The sequence below is a fragment of the Dipodomys spectabilis genome, unplaced genomic scaffold (assembly GCF_019054845.1).
Source record: "Dipodomys spectabilis isolate Male_0828 unplaced genomic scaffold, ASM1905484v1 ptg000118l, whole genome shotgun sequence".
Classification (NCBI taxonomy): Eukaryota; Metazoa; Chordata; class Mammalia; order Rodentia; family Heteromyidae; genus Dipodomys; species Dipodomys spectabilis.
Window position 1 is genome coordinate 1,726,701 of NW_024870795.1, and position 26,228 is coordinate 1,752,928.

At 38.5% G+C, this 26,228-nt stretch overlaps 1 protein-coding gene across 9 annotated transcripts in view; it reads right to left on the reverse strand.

Moving 5' to 3' along the window:
• Window positions 1-26,228, reverse strand: part of Eif4g3 (eukaryotic translation initiation factor 4 gamma 3) — a 239,339-nt gene that overhangs the window by 127,363 nt on the left and 85,748 nt on the right. For 7 of the 9 annotated variants that reach the window (XM_042688417.1, XM_042688416.1, XM_042688413.1 and 4 more), the window contains 3 exons: window positions 23,546-23,643; window positions 21,128-21,250; window positions 7,489-7,597 (listed from right to left, as the gene is read on the reverse strand). In XM_042688417.1, coding sequence (XP_042544351.1) covers window positions 7,489-7,597; window positions 21,128-21,250; window positions 23,546-23,643 — 330 coding nt within the window. The remainder of the gene's footprint in view (window positions 1-7,488; window positions 7,598-21,127; window positions 21,251-23,545; window positions 23,644-26,228) is intronic. The other 2 variants (XM_042688415.1, XM_042688412.1) reach the window with 1 other exon arrangement.

The window sequence follows — 26,228 nt, forward strand, 5'->3', positions numbered from 1 at the left end:
AAAAAAGGAGAAATGTAACAATAGCAGAAAAATAAAGCCACTTTTAACTTCACAGTAAGCTGATTTGTAATTCATTCTTCATCAGATGAAAACAAAGTAGACTGAGATTTTCACCCTTGTGCTTAACACAACAAAGGGATTCACAGGAAAACTTGATATGTATATGTTTTCATCAAAACCACCACAAAAACCCAACGTTGAAAAACTACCACAACACAATCTAAACTGAAAGACATTTCTCCTCCAGAATTCTTGGCAGTGCTGGGTTGAACTCAAAACTTCATGTTAGCTAAACAGTCAGTCTAAATTAAGTCATGCCTCCAACATTTTGGTACATTGCTTATATTTGAAACAGAATCTTTTTGCCTGGCCCACACCTCTAATTTTACACTGTTTTCAGTAGCTAGGACTACAGATACACACCATCTCCACACCCAGCTTCTTGTCCTCAAATGGGAATTTCTCCAGCAATTTTGCTAGGGCTTGTCTAGAAGAATGATCCTCCTGACCACAGCCTCCCAAATAGCTAGGCTTATAGGCCTGACCCACCAACGCCAAGCTTCCTTGATTCTCTACGAATTAGTGAAAGTGACTCTATAATAAATTGTAGTTAATTCTTTAGAAGAAAATATGTTGTTAATCATAATAAAATCATGATTTTTACAGTCATATATTACCATTATTCCACTGACAGTTAATTTACTTTTATACTTACTAGACTTAGAATTCACTTTAACTGATAGGCACAGAAATACAAACTACAGCTTCTAAGGCTAGACTATATATATTTATTAGTGAAATAAAACAAATCACCTCTCTGCCAAACCTTACAATGGCTGGACAAGGAAGAATATTTTAACAGAGAAATAAAATTTCAATTTATATAGTTATATATTTTCTATATGGAACATGTTTTTAAAAATATCTGATTAAAATAATTTCAGACTTTCAAGAGTAACTATTACATGGGTCACACAGACTACATTTCAGAATAAAAAGTGTATCAGAATACTACTTGATGACTAATAAATGAAACCTAGATGAAATAATTAAAAAGAAACAGAAGACAGCAATTCTTTCATTAACAATCTAATGCTTACTTTTAAGAAATAAAATTAGTGCTTACAAAAAATCAAATAAAACAGTTCTAGGACTAATAAAATTTGTATATACAATCTTAAAAAAAAAATCTCCATTAAGAAAATTAGAAGCTGGGTGCCTGTGGCTCACACCTATAAGCTTAGCTGCTCAGGAGGCTGAAATCTGAGGATCATGGCTCAAAGCCAGCCTAGGAAAGTCCATGAGACTTATCTCCAATTAACCACCAGAAAACTGGAAGTAGTGACACTCTCCTTGCGCTGAAGAGCTGAGGGATAGAGCCCAGGACAAGTTCAAGCCCCACTACCACCACCACCCCAAAAAATGAAAGGGGGGGAGGAAGAGAGGAAGAGAGAGGGAGGGGGAGAGGGGGAGGAAGAGGGAGGGGGGAGGGAGAGGAAGGGAGGAAAATTAGAGCCATGTGCTGGTGGTTCACACCTATGCTAACTATTCAGGAGTCTAGGATCTGAGGATTGAGATTCTGAGAGAGCTCTCTCTCTCTCTCTCTATGTCTCTGTCTCTCTCTTTCTTCTGGTCCTGGGGCCTGAACTCTGGACCTCAGCTGTCCCTCTGTCCCTCAGCTCTTGAGGGACTCTTGAGCCACAGTGCCACTTCCAGCTTTTCTGCTTATGTGGTACTGAGGAATTGAACCCAGGGCCTCATGCATGCAAGGCAAGCACTCTACCACTGTGCCACCTTTCCAACCTGACTCTTCTCTCTTAATTACCAAAAAGCCTAAAGTGAAGACATGGATCAAGTGGTATGTGTTAGTTAGTGAGTTAAAACACCAAGTGACAGCTGAAAGTCCTCAGTTTAAGCTCCAAGATGAATGACAAATAAATTAGCTAAATAAAAATAAAACAAAGCTTATTTTGGGAGTGCCTCACTCTGAAATAATCATCTAAACCATTCTTTAAAAGTAATAGACCTAGGGGCTGGGAAGGTGGCTCAGTGGTAAAGCGCTTGCCTTGCATGCCAGAGGCCCTAGGTTCGATTCCTCAGCACCATATAAGCAAAAAAGAAAAAAAAAAGCCGGAAGTGGCGCTGTGGCTCAAGTGGTAGAGCGCTATCCTTGAGCTGAAGAGCTGAGGGACAGCGCCCAGGCCCAGAGTTCAGGCCCCACGACTGGACCCAAAAAAAAAAAAAGTAATAGACCTAGATTAAAAAAATTTAATCCCTCTAAATAGATTTTCACTATTAAGAGTTTGGCCATCTTTAAGAAGGAATTCCATCTTTACAGTTCTTTCCTACGGATGTAATCATTTTAAAATGTGCAATAAGTCTACAACATGGAAATGACACTATAAGGGGGAGATAAACTAAAATGTTCATCAAGTAAATAAATAATGGCCTGGGCATATAATGGGATATTCTATAATATTTAAAATAGGTTTTTAAGATTATTTAGTTAAAAAGTTGGTAATAATAAAAGCATGTGAGCTAGGCCACCTGTAATTCTAGCTACTCAGGAGACTGAAATTTAAAGATTGTGGTTCAAAGCCAGCCTGGGTAGGGAAATCCTTGAGACTCATCTCCTATTACTACCAGAAAACTGGAAGTGGCACTGTGGCTTAAAGTGGTAGAGCACTAGGGCTGGGAATGTGGCTTAGTGCTAAGAGTGCTTGCCTAGCATGCATGAAGCCCTGGGTTCAATTCCTCACTGACACATAAACAAAAAAGGCTGGGGGCTGGGAATATGGCTTAGTGGTAGAATGCTTCCCTAGCATGCATGAAGCCCTGGGTTTGATTCCTCAGTACCACATAAACTGAAAAAAAACAGAAGTGGTGCTGTGGCTCATGTGGTAGAGAACTAGCCTTGAGCAAAAGAAGCTCAAGAAGAGTGCCCAGGCCCTGAGTTCAAGCCCCAGGACTGGCAAAAAAAAAAAAAAAGAAGGTAGTAGATCACCAGCCTTGAGCTGAAGAGCTCAGGAACAGCACCCCAGTCCCTGAGAGTTCAAGCCTCACAATAGACCAAAAAACGAATAAAAATCATATGACTTTTTTTTTAAAGGAGGAAACAAAAGTGTGTATAGAGCTTAAGCACAATTTGGTAACTTTAAGAAATTATCCAAAACTAATATATTTTTATTAGTTTATTAGGGCAGAGTAATGAAAGAGTCTGATTATCATAGTTTCTGCAATAAGTGTGTCAAATTTATAACAAGGATAAAACTGCTCCCTCTTTTTGTGGAAGTGCTGAGTTCAAATTGAGGGCCTTGTGTTAGCAAGAATACTACAATTTGAGCTATGGCTTTATTTCCAAGGCTAGCCTCACCAATGAGCCTTTAAATATGTGCTCACCATAAACTTGGGATTACACAAGTATTCTACCCCACCTGGCTTGTTTGCTGAGACATGGGGAGTGGGGGGCAGTTATCAAGGTTTTCCTTGAACCACAATCCTCTAAATCTCAGCTTCTCAAGGAGCTGAATTAGTCAGGTGTCATCATACCCAGCCCCTAAAACTGTTCCATTTTATTCTCAGAAGCCTAGATGTGCTTCTGATTACCACCAGTCTCTCAACTGCCAAGAGATACTATTTTAACTCAGTAGGCAAAGAACAGGCCAAGTATACTGCAATCTCACTTGGCAAAGGGTATTCTGTCCTAAATGCCAACAGACACCACCTAGAGCAATGTTTCTCTGAATGAGTAAGTTTCATTACCACACCAGGTATAGTCAGCAAGCACAATGAGTAATAAGATGTATGGGTTATTGATCTTTGTATCAATTAGCCATACATGCCCTGGATTGAAAAGATAAATAATTACACCATTTATTAAGCACTTCCTAGACTAAATGTGTAATTCTTACATCCATCACTTGGATTAAACTATACCTTCCTATTTTACAGAAAAGGAAAATGAGGCCTTTAGAAAATATCCATAGGGCCAAGTCACACAACTAACAAATGCTCAGAATGAGAATAGTGCCAGAGTTCACACTGGTCCAATTCATTATAGGAAGCGAAGACTTACCAATATCTTAAGTATTTAGGTGAATCACGCAGGAAGGACATTTTGGAGCTAAGATGAAATTGTTACTTAGTACAAATCTGTACTGACTCTTTTTCACTGAGAGAAAAAAAACTGCTACAGGGTAAAAAAACAAACAATCTTTGCAAACAGTAAATTTTTCTATCTATAATTTTAAAAAGAAAATAGTATTATCTCCAAAACTGGTATGCCCTTCCCTTCCTTCCTGACTGCCTACTGGCCCCCTGCCCAGCCTTCTCTTTTGGCGTATATCCTGGGGTTTGAACTCAGGGCCTGGGTGCTGGCCTAGAGGTTTTTGCTCAAGACTAGTGCTCAACTTCTGGAGCTATAGCTCAACTTCCAACTTTTTGGTAGTTAATTGGAGATAAAGAGTCTCAAGGAGCAGGGCACAGATGGTTCATGCCTATAATCCTAGCTACTCTGGAGGTGGAGATCTGAGGATCACAGTTTGAAGCCAGCCTGGGCAGGAACATCTGTGAGACTCTTATCTCCAATATACTCTAAGAAGCCAGAAGTGGTACTGTGGCTTGACCACAAAGAGGCTCAGGGACAGCACCAAAACCCACAGTTCAAGCCCTAGGAACAGTTTAAAAAAAAATAAGTCTACTGGTTAAAAAAAAAAAAAAAAGCTACTGGTAAAATAAGAAATTAGCTGCTGTGTTTCTGGTAAGCAGAAGATGACAGTAGTTCCTTGTAAGTTCAATGAAATGTACTTTAAAAAAATACTACTTTTAAATTTCAGGGTAATCCTGAGAAGTCGTTTTTGTTATTCAAATTTCCTCTAAGCCAAAAGAAAGCATGGAAAACCTATATAGAATTAAAGCATTTTTTAATTTCTCCTTCTGGAAATCTAGACCTAAACATGACAAATTTGAGGGATATCTGAGGGATATCATAGCCTAGAAATCTTGGTATTCTTTTTCACAGAATATCTGCAAAAGTAATAGTACCATATATGATGCTACCAGACAAGACAGAATCAGAGTTTGTAATAAATTTTTTAAATAGCATAGTTATAGAGGAAATTGTAAATAAAATGATTTAGCTGGGGGCTTGTAATCCAGCTCTTCAGGAGGCTGAAGTCTAAGGATCACAGTTCAAAGTTAGCCCAGGCAAAAAACTTCGTGAGACTCTTCTCTGGAGGTAGAGCTGTGGCTCAAGAGGTAAGTGCTAAGCCTTGATCAAAGAAAACTCTGGGACAGCACATAGGCTTTGAGTTCAAGCCCCAGGACTGGCACACTTGGAAGAAAAGGGAAGGGAGGGGGAAAGAGAGAGAGAGAGAGAGAGAGAGAGAAAGAGAGAGAAAGAAAGAAAGAAAAATTTTAAAGTCTTGTAATACAGGAAATACTAAATAAGCTTAGCATATAAGCGCATACCTTATCATAACTACTTTGTATAGAAGGCATTATGGTTTTTGCAGAAGAGTTAAGAAGTTTTAAGGAAAAGACTAATAATTACTAAAAAAACATCCTAAATTTTGGCTTACAACTTCATCACCAGATATGGGGACCCATACCCATTCTAGCACTTGGGAGGCAAAAGACAAAAAGATTCTAAGTTGGAGGCCACTGTTGGCTACAAAATAAAACACTATCTCAAAAAGCAACAACAGAAACACAGGGTTTATTGTGGTGGTGATGCAAAAGGAATGGCCTTCTCTAAAAGCTGTGAGAAACACTTCTGCACTGAGAATGGCTTTAGTATTGAAAAGTTTAACTTTCAGCGCGCGTGCACGTGCATGCGTGCGTGCATGTGTGTGTGTGTGTGTGTGTGTGTGTGTGTGTGTGTGTGTGTGTGTGTGTGTGTGTGTGTGTGTGTGTGTGTCCCCATCCTCCTTTAACTAAAGCATTTAACTAAAATAAGTACTTGGCAGTGCAATTTTGGTAGTGGTGGTTGTGGATCCTGAACTCTGGGGCTTGAACTCTGAGCCTGGAAGCTGTCCCTAAGCTCTTCAGCTCAGTGGTAGAGTGCTCTACCACTTGAGCCACAGTGCCACTTCCTTGGCAGTGCAATTTTAAGTATGCTAAGTTAGACCTTCATTTTCTATCTTTTCTTTTAAGACTTTCCTATATAGCAAACAATATAGGACTTGCCTTTGTTCAAGTACTTTTTTTTTTACTAGCTTAATACACAATGGGGAAAACTTTTCTATTTTCTTTTTTGTGTGTGTGGTATCGGTCATGGGGGCTGAACTCTGGGCCTGGGCGCTGTCCATCAGCTATTCAGCTCAAGGCTAGTGCCTTACCACTTGAGCTACAGTGCCACTTCCTGCTTTTTTCTGCTTAAGCAGGCCAACCCAGGGCCTTATGCATGCAAGGCAAGCACTCTACCACTGAGCCAACTTCCCAGCCCCAACTTTTCTATTTTCAAAATACTTTATTTAAACAAACAAACAAAGCATTGAAGCCATATGTCACAGCTGATCTTTCAGAAAGCTTACTATGATTAATTGGCAGCTTAACCTAAAACCCCACCTCTACTTTATGGGCCATTTCTTTAACAAATTAATTTGTAGAAAATACATTTACTAATAGCCAACTAAAGAAGCGTAAGAGGTATGGAGGAATGAATCGTTCAAGAAGGTAGGTAGATTGAATTCTGTCTATCTCTTTAAAATCCAGACACTGGAAGGCAGTTCACAGTCACTGGCTTCTCTCTCTGCCTGCTGAAAATGATTTCCCAGCTGAAGTGAAAGTGAAGCTAAAACCCAACTGCACCAGAAAGACTATATAATCTCACTTTCCCTTAAAGTGATATTTTTTTAATTAAAAAAGTAATTTTTTCAGGGCTTTCTGCTCACTAGACAGGTGTTCTACTGCTTGAGTCACACCCCCAAACCTTAAATATTTTTACTTATATTCCAGAAGGCATATATTTGTCTACAAATGCAAGATATCTTATGTTCAAGGTCAACAGGAATAAAACAATTTGCTGAGTGTGTCCTCACAACAGCTTCAGCTTTTCTGTTCTGTGGCACAGTGGAGGCCCTGGGAACCACAAGGGAAGTGACTACAGCTCCTTGAAGCCCCATCTGAATGCAATGTTCTCTCTCCAACCACTTACAGAAGCCTAATCTCGTAAAAATATTCTCTTTTGTAAAGGAAGCCACATACACAAGACATATTTTTAATTACATAAATCTGTGTTATTCTAGAAAGGTCTTATTTATAAGAACCCACACGAACACAAGTTTAAAAAAATAACAGATTAGGGCAAATTTACCTATATATAGATATTGACAGGAAAGTATTATTGAGATGCAGGAAAATATTTTATAATCATTCCTACTTTAGTTTTCTAAAAATACTTTTTTATGCTTAATGTAGAAGGCTCAGGGCAATATAATCAGTAAAAGACACAAAAGGTAAGAGGGAGGAAAACAGTCATACACAAACCTTGCTTCTGGTCGCTAGGTGCAGTAACAGGGGTGCTGGCAGCAAGATGAGCGCTCTCCACAGTCCCATAAACCACAGGGCTGTGCTCAGGGACCTGGCTGGGCAGCTGCTGGGAGTTGAAGTACAAAAAAGGGTGATAATGAGCGTGCGAACATAAAATCTAGCAACATGGAACCCAAGAGGGGCGGAGGGGAGGCAAAGGGGCAGGAGGTCACAAAAAGTAAGAGGAGGAAAGCAAGGACAAAAATATAGGCCAATATAACAAATTGGAGGAATACATGGGAGACAAGAGTAGAGACGGGAAGAGGTTGCAGGAAAGGAGGAAGAAGAGAGATTACCATTAACCACACAAGAAAGACAAAAAGTGTTACTTCACTCTGTGGTTCCGTCTAAGCATAAGTGGGCTTTAAATCAACAATAGATGTCTTGCTTGAGAGGATCTTAATGAACTTCTAAACTTAACGTCTAAACTACCCAGGAAAGCAGGACAACAGGAATGTGAAAGGTTTAAAAACCAGTTACTGATTCATGAAAGCATCGAAATGTCTTGACTACTATTAATATCCTTATAATTACATAGATTAACTGCTTTCCATAAATTATTTAAATATACTTTCAACTTAATTATCTTTAGTACGGTATTTTTCCAAAATCAAGAATCCAAGTAAAGTATCTGGCTCTTTACCTGAACACCTAACAGAATCAAAGCAAGTAGGTTAAGAAAATCAAAATCACTGCACAACTTGGAACAGAATTACACAGAAAAAGACCAAAACAGTCATTCCATATCATCAGGTGTTCCTTTGGGTTTGAGAGTTACACAAAAGCCACAAAACAAAGCTGTGTGTCTACTTGACCTAAGTTCAGCTGTTAGTAGCTGAATTTCTGATCTTGCTAGCAGAGCTCCCAGCACAATTCTTTATTTGTGTGTATTTTGTGTGCAGGTATGCAAGAGTGGGAAGGTAAAAGAAATTAGGATGTGGGTAAATTTAGGCAGGCAGGTCATATAAAATAGAAATTTAGCAATAAATACATTTAAGATGTCATGGCTCACACTTTTTAGCATCAGAAACTCAGTAGGCAAAGATCAATATGAAGATCACAGTTTGACAAAAAGTCATGAAACCCCATCTCGACAAACAAACTAGATATGAAGGTACACATATGCAATTCCAGCTACCTGAGAAATTTAGGGAGATGCATCAGAGGTTCTGAAAAAGACTTTATCTGAAAAATAACAAGTTATTTAGGGGGAGGGGGAGGGGTGTTCGCTGAGTTGAAACCTCACAACCACCAAAATAAAGAAATAAAAATTCAAATACATCTTCAAATCAGTAGTTGCACTTGAAATTCTTGAAGTGGGAATATAGGTTAAAGGAACATATATCATTCATGATGACAAATATTATTTGAGTTAATAATGCTTTTCAGAGTGTTCACTGTAAGGGAAAATGCTATTTCACCTATTCATTAGACCATGAGAGTGGCTCATAGTCTACAATTTTACTTCTAAAGAAAGATTTTTTTTCTTTTATTTTGAATCATGAAAAATTAAAATTAGGATGGCTTCATAGCTAAAAATGAAAATAGACTATTCAATTCTACTGGCTGAAAACTGTATGTTGCCGGGCGCTGGTGGCTCACGCCTGTAATCCTAGCTACTCAGGAGGCTGAAATCTGAGGATGGGGGTTCAAAGCTAGCCCGGGCAGGAGAGACCGTGAGACTCCTATCTCCAATAAATCACCAGAAAACCAGAAGTGGCGCTGTAGCTCAAGTTGTAGAGTGCTCGCCTTGAGCTGAAGAGCTGAGGGACAGCACTCAGGCCCAGAGTTCAAGCCCCACGACCGACAAAAAACAAAAAAAAACAAACAAACAAAAAAAAAAACAAATACTGTATGTTATATAGCATTTAGTAAACAGCCAACATTTCCTAAGGGGGAAAAATCATAAATTGTATAGTCAACCTGAAGCAAAGAAAATACTCCACTTGTCTGAGAAAATAACAATACAAATATGTATCAGCAAAATGATATCAATGGAAAAGATAAGTTTAAGACAGTAAAAATTTAAATAGATTGAAGGACTTATCAGTCTAAACTGTTTCACATCATATAAAAGAGACAATTGCCCTTTTTGCCTCTAATTTTTTTTTTTTTGTCGGTCGTGGGGCTTGAACTCGGCCTGAGCACTGTCTCTCAGCTCTTCAGCTCAAGGCTAGTGCTCTACCACTTGAGCTACAGCGACACTTTCGGTTTTCTGATGGTTTATTGGAGATAAAGAGTTTCACAGAGTTTCCTGCCCGGGCTGGCTCTGAACCATGATCCTGAGATCTCAGCCTCCTAAGTAGCTAGGATTACAAATGTGAGCCACCGGTGCCTGGCTGCTGATATTTATATATCTTTTTGAGACAGAGTCTCTTCCTCTTGAGCTTCCTCTTTGTGTGCGCATGTTGGTGATGGTGATTTAACCCAAGCCTCAATTATGTAAGGCAAGAACTCTAGCACTAAGCTACACTCCCATCTCCAGCCTTACACAAACATTTTTAAATTAACAAAACCTTAGGAGGCATTTTTGTTTAAAGGCTCTTAAGAAAGGACTTAGACCTAACACACTAGTTAGATAACAGTTCCAAATGCAAGCATACAGTAAAAAGAGTTAAAAAAGGAGAGTTAACTTGGTAACAACTTCTCCCAAATTGCATCAATTGTAACCTAAGATGTGGTAATACCAAATCCCACTCCTCTAAAACTTTTAAAATCAAGGATCCGATTGATGTTTAGCCTTTTTCAACTATAGTGATGGAAGTTTAAAGGATAGCAAGATCAGAGATTTCTAGTTATAATCAAGAAATAAAATTCCATTCTGAACTGTGGTTAATCACTATAACAAGGCTCTATAGACTAAAGTGCTGGAGAATGATAGAGAAAGATTACCTTCCTTTGTTTTTTGTTGTTGTTGTTGTTTTTTTTGCCAGTAACAGGGATTGAACTCTAAGTCTGGGCACTATCCCTGGGCTTCTTTTTGCTTAAGGCTAACACTCTACCACAAGAACCACTGTGCCACCTCTGGCTTTTTCTGTGATTTACTGGAAAATCTCATGGACTTTTGGGCTGGCTTCAAACCACAATCCTCGGATCTTAGCCTCATACTCAGGATTACAGGCCTGAGCCACCAGTACCTAGCTGATGCATGTCTCTCCCTCCCCCCCCCCCATCTCTTTCTCTCTCTTTTATTTTTTGTTGTTTGGGGTTTTTTGGGGGGGAGGGGCAGTCCTGAGGTTTGAACTTGGGGCCTGGGCACTGTCCTTGAGTTTCTTTTGCTCAAGGCTAGCACTCTACCACTTGAGCCACAAGCAACACTTCCAGCTTTTTCTGTTTACATGGTACTGAGGAATTGAACCCAGGGCTTCATGCATGCTAGGCAAGCACTCTACCACTATGCCACATTCCTAGCCCCCTGATGTGCTCTCAAAGTGGAGTTCCATGTTATACATACTATTCCAGAGTTGAGAGAGATAATGTTTAACGTGAGGTATGATTTTTGATCAGACAAGGAGTCTGAGAAGTCACTGTGAACACAGGTTCATAGAAGATATGAAAGAAGGTGCCACATCTCAGACATGAGAACATCATGTATAAAAGTTCTTACACAACCAGCTTGTGGAACAAAGTAAGAGATAAAAGGAGAAAGGCATGACAGAATAGACAGGGCCTATTAGGCCACACCAAGGAAGGGTTTTAGTCTAATTCCATAGCAATGGAAAACCAATAACAGGTTTTTTTTTTTAATTGTGAAAATACTGTACAGAGGGGTTACAATTACATGGGCAAGATAATGAGTACATTTCTTACCAACAACAGGTTTTAAGCAGCAGTGTGATATAAATCAGATTAATACTTTAAGAAGTTAATTCTGTCTACTAATGGAAGATGAACTGGAGGAGGCAGAGCATTCAGAAGAATACTATTGAATATTATTGCAAGAATCTATAGGAAGTTTTTTTGTGCTAATAGAGATTGGATTTTATTTAAATAGAGGAGGTAAACTGGCAGTGGAAATAGATAATGTAACTGATAATGAATGGGAAGTTATCAATGAGGGGTAAAAAGGAAACTCATTAATTTTTGCTTGCTAAGATATGTGAAGTCACTGAGATAGAAAGCATGAAAGAGACACAGAGTACAAGGGCCAGGGAGAGGAAGAATATAAAACTTAGGCCTAAAGTTTGAAATGCTTGTTATACACATCAGCATAAAAATTAAAGAAAAAGTTGGGCATGCAACTGTAAGGCTGTCAACCATACATGGAATGACTGATTTTACTTCACAGGTAATAATGTAGAATAGATTAGGTAATGTTAAGTAATAAACAGTAACAGTAAGTAACATAATAACAGTACACAGTAAATTTTAATGCCAGAATCACAGAATATAGGGATTAGTATAAGCACTAACCACATGGTTCAGATATTTAATTCTTTAATTTTCCTGAGTTACATTTTAAAAAATCTTGAGTAAAATGAACTCAGCATGTCTAAGAAGCCCATTTTAGCTGTGTACTATAATCATTATAAACTTCTCTAAGCTGAGCATCAGTGGCTCGTGCCTATAATCCTAGCTATTCAGGAGGCTGAGATCTGATTGTCACAGTTCAAAGCCAGATCAGGCAAAAAGCCTGAAGTACGAGCTATGGCTCCAATGCAGAATGCCATTCTTGAGTGAAAAAGTCAAGTAATAGTACTCAAGGCCTAAATTCAAGCCCCAGTACAAGCACAAAAAAAAAAAAAAACCACCTCTTCAAATATCTATTGTTTGTAGTTCTCAAACAAAACTCTTATTTTCTATATACAAAAGTCTCTGACAACCTGATATTGAGGATAACAATAAATGTTATCAAAGTCAGTGCTGGGAACAAGGTGCTGAGTAAGACATGGCAATCCTTATACCCCATAGGGCATTTTATTGTTTAAAAAAAAAATCAGGGGGCTGGGAAGGTGGCTCAGTGGTAGAGCGCTTGACTTGCATGCATGAGGCCCTGGGTTCAATTCCTCAGCACCACATAAGCAAAAAGAAAAAAAGCCGGAAGTGGTGCTGTGGCTCAAGTGGTAGAGCGCTAGCCTTGAGCTGAAGAGCTGAGGGACAGCGCCCAGGCCCAGAGGTCAGGCGCCATGACTGGACCAAAAAAAAAAAAATCAGTAAGGCTGGGAATGTGGCTGAGTGCTTGAGTGCTTGCCTAGCATGCATAAAGCCCTAGGTTTGATTCCTCAGTAGCACATCAGCAGAAAAAGCTGGAAATGGTGCTATGGCTCAAGCGGTAGAGTGCTAGCCTGGAGCAAAAGAAGCTTAGGGCTGGGCTCTGGTGGCTCACGCCTGTAATCCTAACTACTCAGGAGGCTGAGATCTGAGGATGTTCAAAGCCAGCCCAGGCAGGAAACTCCATGAGACTCTTATCTCCAATAAACCACTGGAAAACCGGAAATGGCACTGTGGCTCAATTGGTAGAGTGCTCGCCTTGAGCTGAAGAGCGCAGGGACAGCGCCCAAGCCCAGAGTTCAAGCCCCGTGACCATCAAAAAAAAAAAAAAAAAGAAGCAGCTTAGGTATAGCACCCAAGCTCTGAGTTAAAGTCCCAGGACTAGCAAAAACAAAAAAACAATAAATTAGAAAATAAAAATATATTTCAGGTAGAGGCTAATACTATGAATAAAATTAAAGTGGGATAAGAAACAGACAGTTAAGAGATAGAGGAGTGTCACTATAGAGTGGTCTGAGATTGTGATCACAGAACTAATATTAGAAGAAACAAAGAGACAAAGAATTGGAAGGTCATTCCAAACAAAAAGAAAAGTAGGAGTGAAAACTCTAAAGTATAAGCAAATTTAGAAAGGCGGCCCATGGGCAGATGAGCAGCATACACCTCAGGTTTCTGGTAACAAGAAGACTATTGCCAGATGCTGCCCTTCATTCACCCTTGCAACTCCAGACTCATGAGTCAAAATAAACGTTTCTTTATAGTTCACCTAGGCTGTAGTATTTTGCTACTGGGCAGCAGAAAAGTGACTAATATTGAAGATATTATAGTAATGGAAATAAAAGCATACAAATGCCTGAACATGATGGCACACTCACTCAAGTGGTTGAGACACAAGGATTCTAAGTTTGAGGCCAGTCTCCCAGATGGAACAAGCACATGGTCAGTATAGGGTATATATCAAAATCTTGTCTTAAAAAGCCCAGGGCTGGGGATGAAACTCAGTGGTAAGAGTGCCTCCTTAGCATGTGCAAAACCCTGGGACCCATCCTTAGCTTGCGGTTGCGGAAGGGGGACCTTGGGGATAGTGTGGAAATAAATGGGATCACGGGATAAACAAATTAAGGTATATATTAGAAAATACTAAATGGTAAGATATATTAACAAACTTCAACTTCACTGTTGTAAACTTAATTCCCAACTCTGTTATTGTGGGAATAAGTGAATTAATATGACAGTAGAACTGTGACAAAAGCAAGTACAGTTCTTTAATAATGTAGAATATACTGAGCCTTCCTCAATGTGATGTGGCAGTGGTTCTAGCCAGAGGGCTAGGTGCCATGTACTTGGATGTATCCACCTTCACAACTCTAATAAAACAAAGTTTTATTGTTTAAAAATTACCCAGCGGGCTGGGAAGGTGGCTCAGTGGTAGAGCGCTTGCCTTGCATGCAAGAAGCCCTGGGTTCGATTCCTCAGCACCACATAAGCAAAAAAGAAAAAAGCGGAAGTGGCGCTGTGGCTCAAGTGGTAGAGTGCTAGCCTTGAGCTGAGGGACAGCCCAGGCCCAGAGTTCAGGCCCCACGACCGGACCCCCCCGCACCCCCAAAAAAAACTTAATAAATCAACGGGAACTTTTTTGTATAACTATTTAAAGACGGTAATAATAAAAGAAAATAAACTTAATAAATCAATAAGAAAAATATTAAGGAAATAAAATTTCAGCTAGGCACCAGTGGCTCACACCTGTAATCCTAGGTTTTTAGGAGGCTAAGATCTGAGGATTATGGTTTGAGGCCAGCCCATGCAGTAAAGTCCATGAGACTCTCATCTCCAATTAATTACCAGGAAAATGGAAGTGACGTTGTGGGTCAAAGTGGTAGAGTACTAGCCTTCAATGCTAGTGCTGGGACAGCACCCAGGCTCTGAGTTTAAGCCCCACGATCAACAACAACAACAACAAAAAACCTAAAATATAACTCCAACTGGACCCACAAAACACTATAAAGCAACCTTGCAAGTGGCTTTAAATAAAATTGTTTCACTATTTGCTTGCTTGTGGAAATTCTTATGGGCAATGAAACTAGAGACTTTCAGACTGACTTCAATGACTTCAATAATTAGAAATTTTTACAAACCTTTTTTAGAAAGAAACTTGAAGAATAAATTACACTGTTCCATAATTCTAAATTAGAGTTTAAACTACAGAAAAGCTTAACAAGTAAGAGGCCCTGGATATCTTATTTGCAACACCGAAAGTTGGAACTAGAGTCTTGGCTCAAGTAGTACTACACAGTGTCAGCTATGAGTGAAAAAGCCAAGGGAAAACACAAGGCCCAAAGTTTAATCCCTAATACCAGGCCAAAAAAAAAAAAAACCAAAAAACAAAAAACAAATATCCTAAGAGAATCCTCTCCAGCTCAGACTTCATTTAAAGTCTATGAGTCTTTCCACATTATTGAATAGTAGCATATTTAAGTCAAGGATAATATTAATTTTAAGTTATTTTAGCAAGATGAAAAATAATGTAATTTAATAAAAGATTCACTGTATTGACTACAGTCATCATTAAAAACCTCATCTACATGCCTCAAGTAAAAAGATATTAATTCATCAGTGCCTATGATATAGATGTGGCTCATGCCAGTAAGCTTAGCTACTCAAGAGGCTGAGATCTGAGGATCGCAGTTTGAAGCAAGCCTGAGCAGGAAAATCTGTGAGACTCTTATTTCCAATTAGCCACCATAAAGCCAGAAGTAGAGCTATGGCTCAAGTTGTAGAACCCCTAGCCTTAATCAAACATGCTGAGGGACAATGCACAGGACCTGAGATCAAGCCCCAGTACTGGCACCCACACCCACACCCCACACCCACACACATACATACACACAAAAAGAAAGCAAGAAAGAAAAAGACAAAAAAAAGTTAAGACTGGCTAGGTGCCAGTGGCTCACATCTATCTAACCTAGTTACCTATCCTAACTAGTTGGAAGCAGAGATCATTGGGATTTTAATTTAAAGCTAGCATATGAGAGGATTAAAGGAGGCTAAGAGATTCATTTTCAACAAAGGGCTAGGTACAGTGGCGGGCAGCTGCTATCCTAAGTACTAGGAAGCCTAATATAGGTGTACCGCCCATATGCAAGTACTTTACCTGAAAAATAACCAGCAATACTCAGGTCTAAAGGTATGGCTAAATAGTAAGAGTGCCAGCCTGGGCTGGGAAGGTGGCTCAGTGGTAGAGCGCTTGCCTTGCATGCCTGAGGCCCTGGGTTCAATTCCTCAGCACCATATAAGCAAAAAGAAAAAAGCCGGAGGTGGCGCTGTGGCTCAAGTGGTAGAGCGCTATCCTTGAGCTGAAGAGCTAAGGGACAGCACCCAGGCCCAGAGTTCAGGCCCCACGACTGGACCAAAAAAAAAAAGAGTGCCAGCTTAAGTAGTACAACAACTTGAGGTCAAAAACCACAATACTGAAAATAAAATACTGGATTTCTCATATATCATATAATTTTCAAATTCTGTATGTAGGAACTTACAAATTACCATACTAGTAAACTCATAGCATGAATACAATTATCTATGCTTCCTTAAACATGAACGAACACAGCACACACAGTTTTCAAGGTATGAAGTATAAAAGTAGTTAGTTCTTCCAAAGACTAAAATTGCTGAGCATGGGCTATATTCCTTCTAAGATATGCCAGCAATTTCTAGTGTACACCTTTTCTCTTACTCTCTCCTCGGTAGTCCTATAACCCTTTCCTAAATTATAAATATGTTTTACTATTAGGATAATTACAAAACCAGAGACAAACAAAGGAAAAGGTGGGACAAGACATAAAGACAAATATTGAGGCTGAGAATGTGGCTTAGTGATAAGAGTGCTTGCCTAGCATACATGAAGCCCTGGGTTCAATTCCTTAGTACCACATAAACAGAAAAAGCTGGAAATGGTACTGTGGCTCAAGTGGTAGAGTGCTAGCTTTGAACAAAAGAAGCTCAGGGATAGTGCCCAGGCCCTGAGTTCAAGCCACAGGACTGGCAAACAAAAACAAAAAAAGAGGCACATATTGAGTTCATTAAAAAACAAACTTTTAAACTGGGACAGTGGTTCACCACTATAATCCTACCTACTCAGGAAGTGGAGATGGGGCAGATTGTGTTTCAAGGCCAGCCTGGGCAGAAAAGTTCAAAAGACTGTTCTCAATCAGTAGCTGGGTATTATGTAGTATGCCTGTCATCCATACCATACAAATAAATGGGATAGGGGCTGGGAAGGTGGCTCAGTGGTAGAGCGCTTGCCTTGCATGCCTGAGGCCCTGGGTTTGATTCCTCAGCACCACATAAGCAAAAAAAAAAAAGCCGGAAGTGGCACTGTGGCTCAGGTGGTAGAGCGCTAGCCTTGAGCTGAAGAGCTGAGGGATAGTGCCCAGGCCCAGAGTTCAGGCCCCACGACTGAACCCAAAAAAAAAAAAAAAAAAAAAACAAATAAATGGGATAAATAGAAGGATCACAGTCCAGGTCAGCCCAGGCATAAATCCATGAACCTATTGGAAAACTGGCTGAAGCAAAATGAAGTATGTGTGGTTCAAATGGTAACAATTTTTCTAGCAAGATCAAGGTCCTGAAATGAAATACCCTAGAGTAAGTATCCCCCACCAAAACAAAAGCAAGTAATTTTGATAAAGCCACATAACTCATAACTGTATGTAGACAAATTTTGAAGTCTTGCTGAGATAATATCGTGCATTTATTTTTAGTTTTTAGGTTCCCATAAAGATTACTAGGCAGCTGGCACATTTCTTAGTGTAATAATTTTTTTTTTTTTTCTGTTGGCTGTAGGGCCTGAACTCTGGGCCTGGGCGCTGTCCCTCAGCTCTTTAGCTCAAGGCTGGCACTCTACCACTTGAGCCACAGTGCCATTTCCGGCTTTTTCTGCCTATGTGGTGCTGAGGAATCAAACCCAGGGCCTCATGCATGCAAGGCAAGCACCTTACCACTGAGCCACATTCCCAGCCCCTGTGTGTAATAATTTCTTTTGCCTTATTTCCATTAGCAACAGCTGAGGAAAACAAAGGAACAACAACAACAAAAATCCCGTTCTTTTCTATTTTACTTTTTTTGCCAGTCCTGGGGCTTGAACTCAGGGTCTGGGCACTTCCCTGCCTTCCAGCTTTTTCTGAGTAGTTTTAGTGGTGGACTTTCCTGCCCTTGGCTGGCTTCAAACCGTCTCCTGTGTAGCTAGGTTTATGGGCATGAGCCACCTGCATGGCTCTATTTTACTATTTAAGAGCTAAAAATGAACAACCAACAACTTTCATTTTACATTTTCCTTACATTTCATTTTCCTTAAAAGGAAAAAGAAATCTCACTAGTATGTTTGTCTGTTAAAAAGGGCTGGGGATGTAACTCAGTGGTAGAGTGTTTGCCTAGTTTACTTGAGGTCCTAAGGCCCTACATTCTATCCCCAGCACAGGGGGTAGAGGGAATAGGTAGGTAGAATAAGTTAGGGGCAATGACCTGTTTGTCCATTCCATGAATTTCATACATTTGGAAACACAAAGAGATTTAAGTGCTCAAGTGTAAATTCAAATGTAAATAACTAATAAGGTGAGGTCCTAAATTTAAACTCTAATACTGTAAAAACAAAGAACAACCACCACCAAAAAAACAAAAACAAACAAAAAAAAAAACCTCCAACTGTGGGGCACTGGTGGCTCATGCCTATAATCCTAGTTACTCAGGAGGCTGAAATCTGAGGATTACAGTTTGAAGCCAGCCTGGGGAAGAAAAGCCTGTGAGATACCTATGGCCAATTAACTATCAAAAAAGCCAAAGTGGAGCTGTGACTAAGGTGCTAGAGCACTAGCCTTGAGCAAAAAAACAAAAAACAAAAAAACTCAGGGACAGTACCCGGACTCTGAGACCAAACCTCAGAATCAGCACAAGAAAAGCAAAACAAAAAAAACAGCAATACAACTACTGATTAAGGGCCTTCATGCCCTCAAAGTATGTATTCGATGTGCCTTATGATTAGAGAAACATATTCATTTCTAGGAAAGAAAGCAAGCAAAAGATTTCTGTGGCTGAAGATAAAAATGCAACCAAAGGCTACAATGCTTGATAAGAAATGTACTCATTGGCCAGGCGCTGGTGGCTCACGCCTGTAATCCTAGCTACTCAGGAGGCTGAGATCTGAGGATCACGGTTCAAAGCCAGCCTGAGCAGGAGAGACCGTGAGACTCCTATCTCCAATAAACCACCAGAAAACCGGAAGTGGCGCTGTAGCTCAAGTGGTAGAGCGCTCGCCTTGAGCTGCAGAGCTGAGGGACAGCGCCGAGGCCCAGAGTTCAAGCCTCACAGCCGACAAAAAAAAAAAAAGAAGAAATGTACTCATTATCTTGCCCATGTAATTGTAATCCCTCTGTACAGTATTTTCACAATTAAAAAAATAAAAAATAAAACCAAAAGAGGGTAATATCAAGCTTGAAAGATTTAAAATATACACATATACACAGAGAATTTTAATGCAAAAAGATATGCCTTCAAGTTGGGACGTTAAACACAAATCAACAAAAATATTAAGTAGATGTATGTGTGTGACTGTAATATTTTGATTAATGTTTGAAGACACTGACTAAAATGTGACTATGCTGACTGACTAATAACAATACTTAATAGAGTATTTAAGTAGATTATTTCAAATTGGAGTTTGCCTGTCCCATGCTTACTTCCAGGCAATATTCCAGAATACACATTCAAGACCTTCTTAATCACTCAGACTTGGAACATCTCTGAAAGAACAGCAGTAGGTGGTAATGAGTTCTGTAGAGATCATTAATATGACATTACAACTAATATGTCTAAATGGGAATATATTATGCATATCTGAATGAGATGATTGAGATAATCATCAGCCAGAGACTATCATAATTTCTAAGAGAAAAATACATCACAACAAAGCATCAAATTTTAGCATAATTCAAATTTAACAATTTTCAAAGGGCTCAAAATTCATCCAGCTATTATTAGTAACTTAATACTTAAGAACACTTTCTTCAACATATATACACATATATGCATTTATATGTGTGAATACACCTAAAATGAGGTCAATAGTTTATTATTCTGAAATCTCTTCCATTGAATCATTCCTATCTCATTTATAAATTAGGCTCTAAGCAATATTATCACCCAGCTATCTGTGAGTAAAAGTAAGCACCTTCTATTCCTTCATAATTTTGTTTTTAACTATTTTAATTTGATGGACTCTCAAAATTCAGCTAATTTTAAAGAATTAAAAATTCACTGGGGCTGGGTGCTGGTGGGCTCACACCTGTACTCCTAACTATTCAGGAGGCTGAGATCTGAGGATTGCAGTTGGAAGCCAGCCAAGACAGGAAAGTCCATGAAACGCATCTCCAAATTAACCACTCAAAAACCTCAAGTGGAGCTGTGGCTCAAAGTGATAGAACACTAGTCTTGAAAAAAAAGGAGCTCAGGGACAGCGCCCAGGCCCAGAGTTCAAGCCCCAGGATAGGTCCCCGCCTCCCAAAAAATGTTGATTCTGAATCACTGATATTTAAATTGACCCAGGAATGAAATTAAAGCCATGTCAAAATTAAGAGATTCCTTTTTTTATTATAAATGCTTTCTCCTCCTAAAATGTTTTGATTTCTACTGTAGTTACTGTGGTTTGAACTCAGGAACCTGTACTTACTAGGGTATGGCTCTACCATTTGAACTGTGACCCCAGCAGTTTCTATTTTTAACACAAGAAAGTAAACTCTTAGCAGAGTATAATAACCACAGTCTTCTCCAGTACTGACAGATTTACAGTCTAGTAAATCTGATTTAATTAAATAATTTAAGTCAACACTCTCTAAGGCTCATTCAATTCATGCAGTATTATGAAAGATGAATATACCTGTTATATATTTAGATATACTCTGAATAAGAGGCAGTCATCTCAAACAACACTGTTTGTTTGAAATGTTTATGTTCTCATCCTTATTGCCTGAATTAAGAAAGTGTGTTCAGCATTTAATTATGAAAGTTCCATAGTGAAAACATAAAGGATTATTTATGTAATGATAAGGCTTTCATAGGAATGCAGCTCCTTTTGAGTTCTTTAAGAAGACTGGCATCAAAAAAGAGAGAGAGAAGACTGGCATCATCTGTGTTCTGAATGTGACAACAATACATGGAAATACCAATAAAAATTTGGATTTACAACATTATGGAAAGAGAAACAACACATCTGTTTTGGTTTTTTTTTTGAGGCTGAGACAGCTGATAGAATATAAAGAAAGTGGCTGCAGAAAAAGAGGATCTCGTCAGAGGTTAGTGAACACATGAACAATTGTACTTCATGCTCCCCATCTCTTACCTGAGGAGGAGTAGGTGTGGACGTGGGTCTCCCTATAGGTGGAGTGGGATTCCTGCTGCCACCTCCAGACATAATTTCCTCTGTTATATCTTTACCTCCCTGGTTTGGATCTCGAATTCTTATCTAGAATGTTAAATAAAATGGTAGATCTACAGATGGGTTGTCTACATAGAATTACAGGCATATGATGAGTTAAAGTGAAAACTGAGACATGTGTCAACTATCAAAGCTGATAATCAGCAAGTGTGACTGTTTCAATCACAAGCATATGAGGTCATTCAAAGAAATTAAGCCATCAACTCAACTCCAAAACTAATTAGAATAACTAAAATGTGACCCACTTAAGCTGAATTTCTAGATCAAAAAGGCAAAATATTTCTACATGGTCACCATCAGATACCCTGATTTTATCTGAAAAAACTTTATATGAAACAAAATTCATAAGATAGTCTTAATATAAAAACTCTTAAAGTTTTAAATGCCCCAAATGGTCCTATGGAATTAAAAAAAAAGTACAATCACTATAATTTAGACACAGGAATCTGCCCGGCAAATAGCTTTATACATTTATCTACGTATGCTCACTGTAATATTTTTTTCCCCTAGGAAAGACACAGAAACATTATAACAGGTCAATCAAGAAGAATAGTTCAAAATTATCCTATATCGTTACAATTAAATACCAAATAGCCAGTAAACAGAATGACGCAGATTTATACATACTACCACATTAAATAAATTTAAGATACAGAATAGTGTGTATCGTCTTCTCCATTTGGGAAACAGGGTATATTGGGGCTTGAGCTTAAGGCCATGTGCTTGTTGAGCCACACATCCAACCTATTTTGCTCTAGTTGTATCTGAGATAGGAATTGATCAAACTACAACCCTCATATTTATAAGTCTCTACCTTAGCTGAGATGTCAGGCACATGCCATCAATGCCCAGCTCTTTCTGCTGAGATAGGATTATACAACATTTTTGCCAACTGTGAAGCTAAACCACATTTCTCCGAATTTCCACCTTCCAAAAGATAGGATTACAGGGGGCTGGGAAGGTGGCACAGTGGTAGAGTGCTTGTCTTCCATGCACGTGGTCCTGGGTTCAATTCCTCAGCACCACATAAGCAGAAAAAGCTAGAAGGGACACTGTGGCTCAAGTGATAGAGTGCTAGCCTTGAGCTGAAGAGCTGAGGGACAGTGCCCAGGCCCAGAGTTCAGAACCCATGACTGGCAAAAAATAAAATAAAATAAAATAAAAAGGATTACAGATGAGAGCCACCTCTCCAGTTCCTAAATTTCATTTTCTTAAGGTTACCTATTCTAATAGCTATCAGTGGGTATGGTGCTATATAATGAGAATGGAGTTTATCAGTCTAGGACCTCACTACCTAAATAGCTTAAGTAATGAGTATAAAGGATTTTTGGATTCTTGAAAATTTCTGAGAATTCAGAGACTTGGAATAGTTCTTCAATTAAGATATCTACATTGAATATCTTGTTTCCTTCACAGTCTATAAGTATTATTTAAGTACTTCTTTAAGTTCTATTTCTTTCTATTATCTACTATTTTGCTATTACTATCTTCCATTTCCATTATCACCTCTGTTCATTTTTCTGCTCTGTTAAAGTGCTGTCACAAGTGCCGCTCAGGTCCAAACCTACCATGTGTACTCAGCAACTCCAAAACAGTCTCTTGACAGCAATGTAACAATGCACAGGTATGTCTTCTTTATTATATGTACATAGTGTGTTTCACATTTGAATCTCATTAATTTGTAATAACTCAGAGCACATCAAGATGAGTATATCACTCCATCCTAATACATCTATGTGAATGTGGGAGCCTGTCTTGCTTATGAACATCACTCATTCTGTGTCTTATGATAGATAACACTGCAAGCTACTCTTCTGTAAAATGTTCTGAAATCTGAATTTGTTAATACTACAATACTCTTTAAGCATAGATTGCTATGCTAAAGCCCTTGTAACTTATTTGCTAAAACCAGAATACATTTAGTCAACTCTGTTTTCACTTTTTAAGTCTATTCCACAAAAAACATTCATACTTGGAGATCCAATTAGAACTGGTGGTAAAGTGAAGATGTGAGAAATGACTTGAAATACCTCCCACTGAATGAGACACACTAACCCTCCTACTTCTATTGCTGGCATACACATTGTCATATAGTGCACCTACCTCAGTGAATGGCAAAATGCAATATTAAGAAAACAGTATATTCAATTTCTAGTGCTATGCCCATATCAGAACCCCAGGTTAAAGTAAGAGGTGATGATACAGGGAAATAATTACAAATGGCCCAGTCATTTGTAAACTAAGATGAATAATGATTGGATAAACTTATTTGATAAGTGAATGGACATTCCAATTCAAGAAAAATCAATGAAGATCTCTTACAGTTTTTTTCTCTCTCTTGGCTGGAGGGGGCTGTTGCTGTGTAGGCACTATGATAGGTGCTGACTGATACACTGGCTGACTTGGGTAAAAAGGCGTTCCTAAAGAATTAGAACAAAATGAAAACAAGCATTCAGTTATTTTGTCAAACACTATAGGACTATTAATGGCAGTGTTTCTAGATAATTCCTTTTATAATTAAAAAAACTAATAATAATTATCTCCTCTCTCTTCCTGCTACTAATGTGGTTCAGAAATTATTCCAAATTATATAATGTCTTCAAAGTCATAAAATTCAATACAGAAACAACTAAGTACTTAGTTACAGACTGATGCCAGACCTGTCTTCCTAAACAAGAACTGTGCTATACTATGGCTTTAAGAAAAACAATCTTATTCTGAGAGCCCACCACCTACAGCAATGAGTCTTAAGGAAGGAATTGTGGTGTCCTTTTCAAAGGCAGAGGGAAATATATCTATTGATCATCATGATTAGTCTAATTCTTACTTATGGAGAATAACTGCCACAGGGAGTAACATAAAGCTTAAGAAATGTCCTAATGTTGAGATTTATAAAAAACTTGAGTACAAGGAAGCCTAAAACTAAGTCCAAATACTAAAGTACATTTTCTAACACTTCTGCTGTAATCTAGTCGTTGCCTTTTTCTAGTGCTTTATCTTGAGTACACCAATTTCAATCAGATTGAAGGAAATTAATGTTTTGCTGTTGTTCATGTACTATTTTGTTCATCTACCTCAAATATGTTCTTACCCAACCCCCTGTACTTCAAAGGAACTCTCTGACATTCAAAATTTAGACTCAATTTCTGATAATAAAACCAGAATGCATACTGTAGAAATGGGGAGAAAAGGTCAGATACTGCATATTTTGAAAGAAGATCCTAAAAATTTGCTAGCAGTATAAAAGAAGATTCAGGAAAACTATTGTTTGCCTCCCCCCTCCACTAGAGCAAGTGAACAAAGTGAAGCAAAACAAGAAAGAAGAGTTTGGGACAGAAAAATCAAGGTTCAATTTTAGATAAAGTTTAAGATGCTTACTATACACCTTCAAATGAAGACCTATTAGGAATAGTAGAATATGGACAATTTCTAAATCACAAGACTGTGTAACTCAGGAAATGAGCACAGTCAGAATCAAAACCTGAAAAGAAATCCTTGTTAGAAATCACTGAAAGGGGGAAGGGGAAACAAAGGAGGAGGCTACAATGCTTGATAAGAAATGTACTCATTATCTTACCCATGTAATTGTAACCCCTCTGTACAGTATTTCCACAATAAAAAAAAAAGAAAAAAGAAATCACTGAAAGGGAAAAAAAAAAAAAAAGAGATGGGAGGTAAAACCAAAACAATGGCTGAAGTGAAGAAAACTGCTGTACAATGAGGGAGTGCTTAACTTTGTTGGATTAAGTGGAACGATAAAGACTTGTCAAAGAAGAAATGATAGGCGATCTTAACATGTTGTCGGGAGAAGTGGCAGATTCAAAAGATTGCAATAGTGAAAGAGAATGAAACCGTGAGAACAGATAAATTCTATTCAGAATGGGGTAAGGTCCATACAGTGGAGCTAAACAACGTTTTTTAAAGTTTTTCTATAAGTAGGAAACAGACATAAGGTTATAATTAGGCAAGATGGAGTATAAATTTTTTTTTCAAGCACAAGAATAAAACATTTCCTTTTATACTACTAATAGACTTAATCTAAGAGACAGCTTAAAAAGGAGTGACAATGTGAGAAAACTGAAAAAGAGAACTGTTAACTGTTAGGGATAATGGCATTAATATGTGCCGGGATGGAATGCACACAGGAAGAACTAGCCTTTGATAGGAGGCTGAATAAGTGACTAAAGGTAACCATGAGAAATGTGTATGAATGTAGTAGAGCTAATATACATACTAAAATGAGATCATCATCAATCTCCCTATCACCAATTTAGTAGTCTTTGAGTGGAACTGTCTATGAAGAAGCACGATTTGCTATATGAAAATTCTGCAGATACCAAACAGGTCTGCTGAGTCTGATTTAGAAAAGATCTAAGTCAGACATGACTAATATTTCAAATTTCAATATAAAACATAGAACCAAACAAAAAGCCTTAATAAATCCTCCAGTACAGTCAACTATTCCCAAAGCAGAGTTCAAATTACCAATTCTATGCTATACTATTATGTCATTTGTTCCTAAACTGAGAAAACAAACCCCCTAAAATTAGTTTCAAATGCTGCCAGATAAGCAACACAATCTGCTCACCCTTGCCATATTTTTTCAAGCTAAGAGAAATAGGATCCAAAAGGTGACCTATCTCCTTTAAGAAATAATTCGTCACATGGAACATTTTGGAGCCAACTAATTGGAAAAAAGGCTTGTATATCACATACATCCAATAAAATGCTACTCTTCATACACCTGCAATACAGGGTAATGCCAATCTGATGAGGTTAAAGTTAACTCATAAAACATTACATCTTCCCATTTGTGGGCATTATGAGAGGAAGAACATCTGCCGTATTAAAAAACAGCTTTCATTTACAATCTAATCAAAATTCTGATACAGTCAAGAATACTTGAAAGTATTTTTCATTCTAGTAGAATGTAATCCTATTTATTCAGTAGGCTGAGATCTAAGGCTTGCAATGTGAAGCCAGTCAGGACAGAAGACTCCTATCT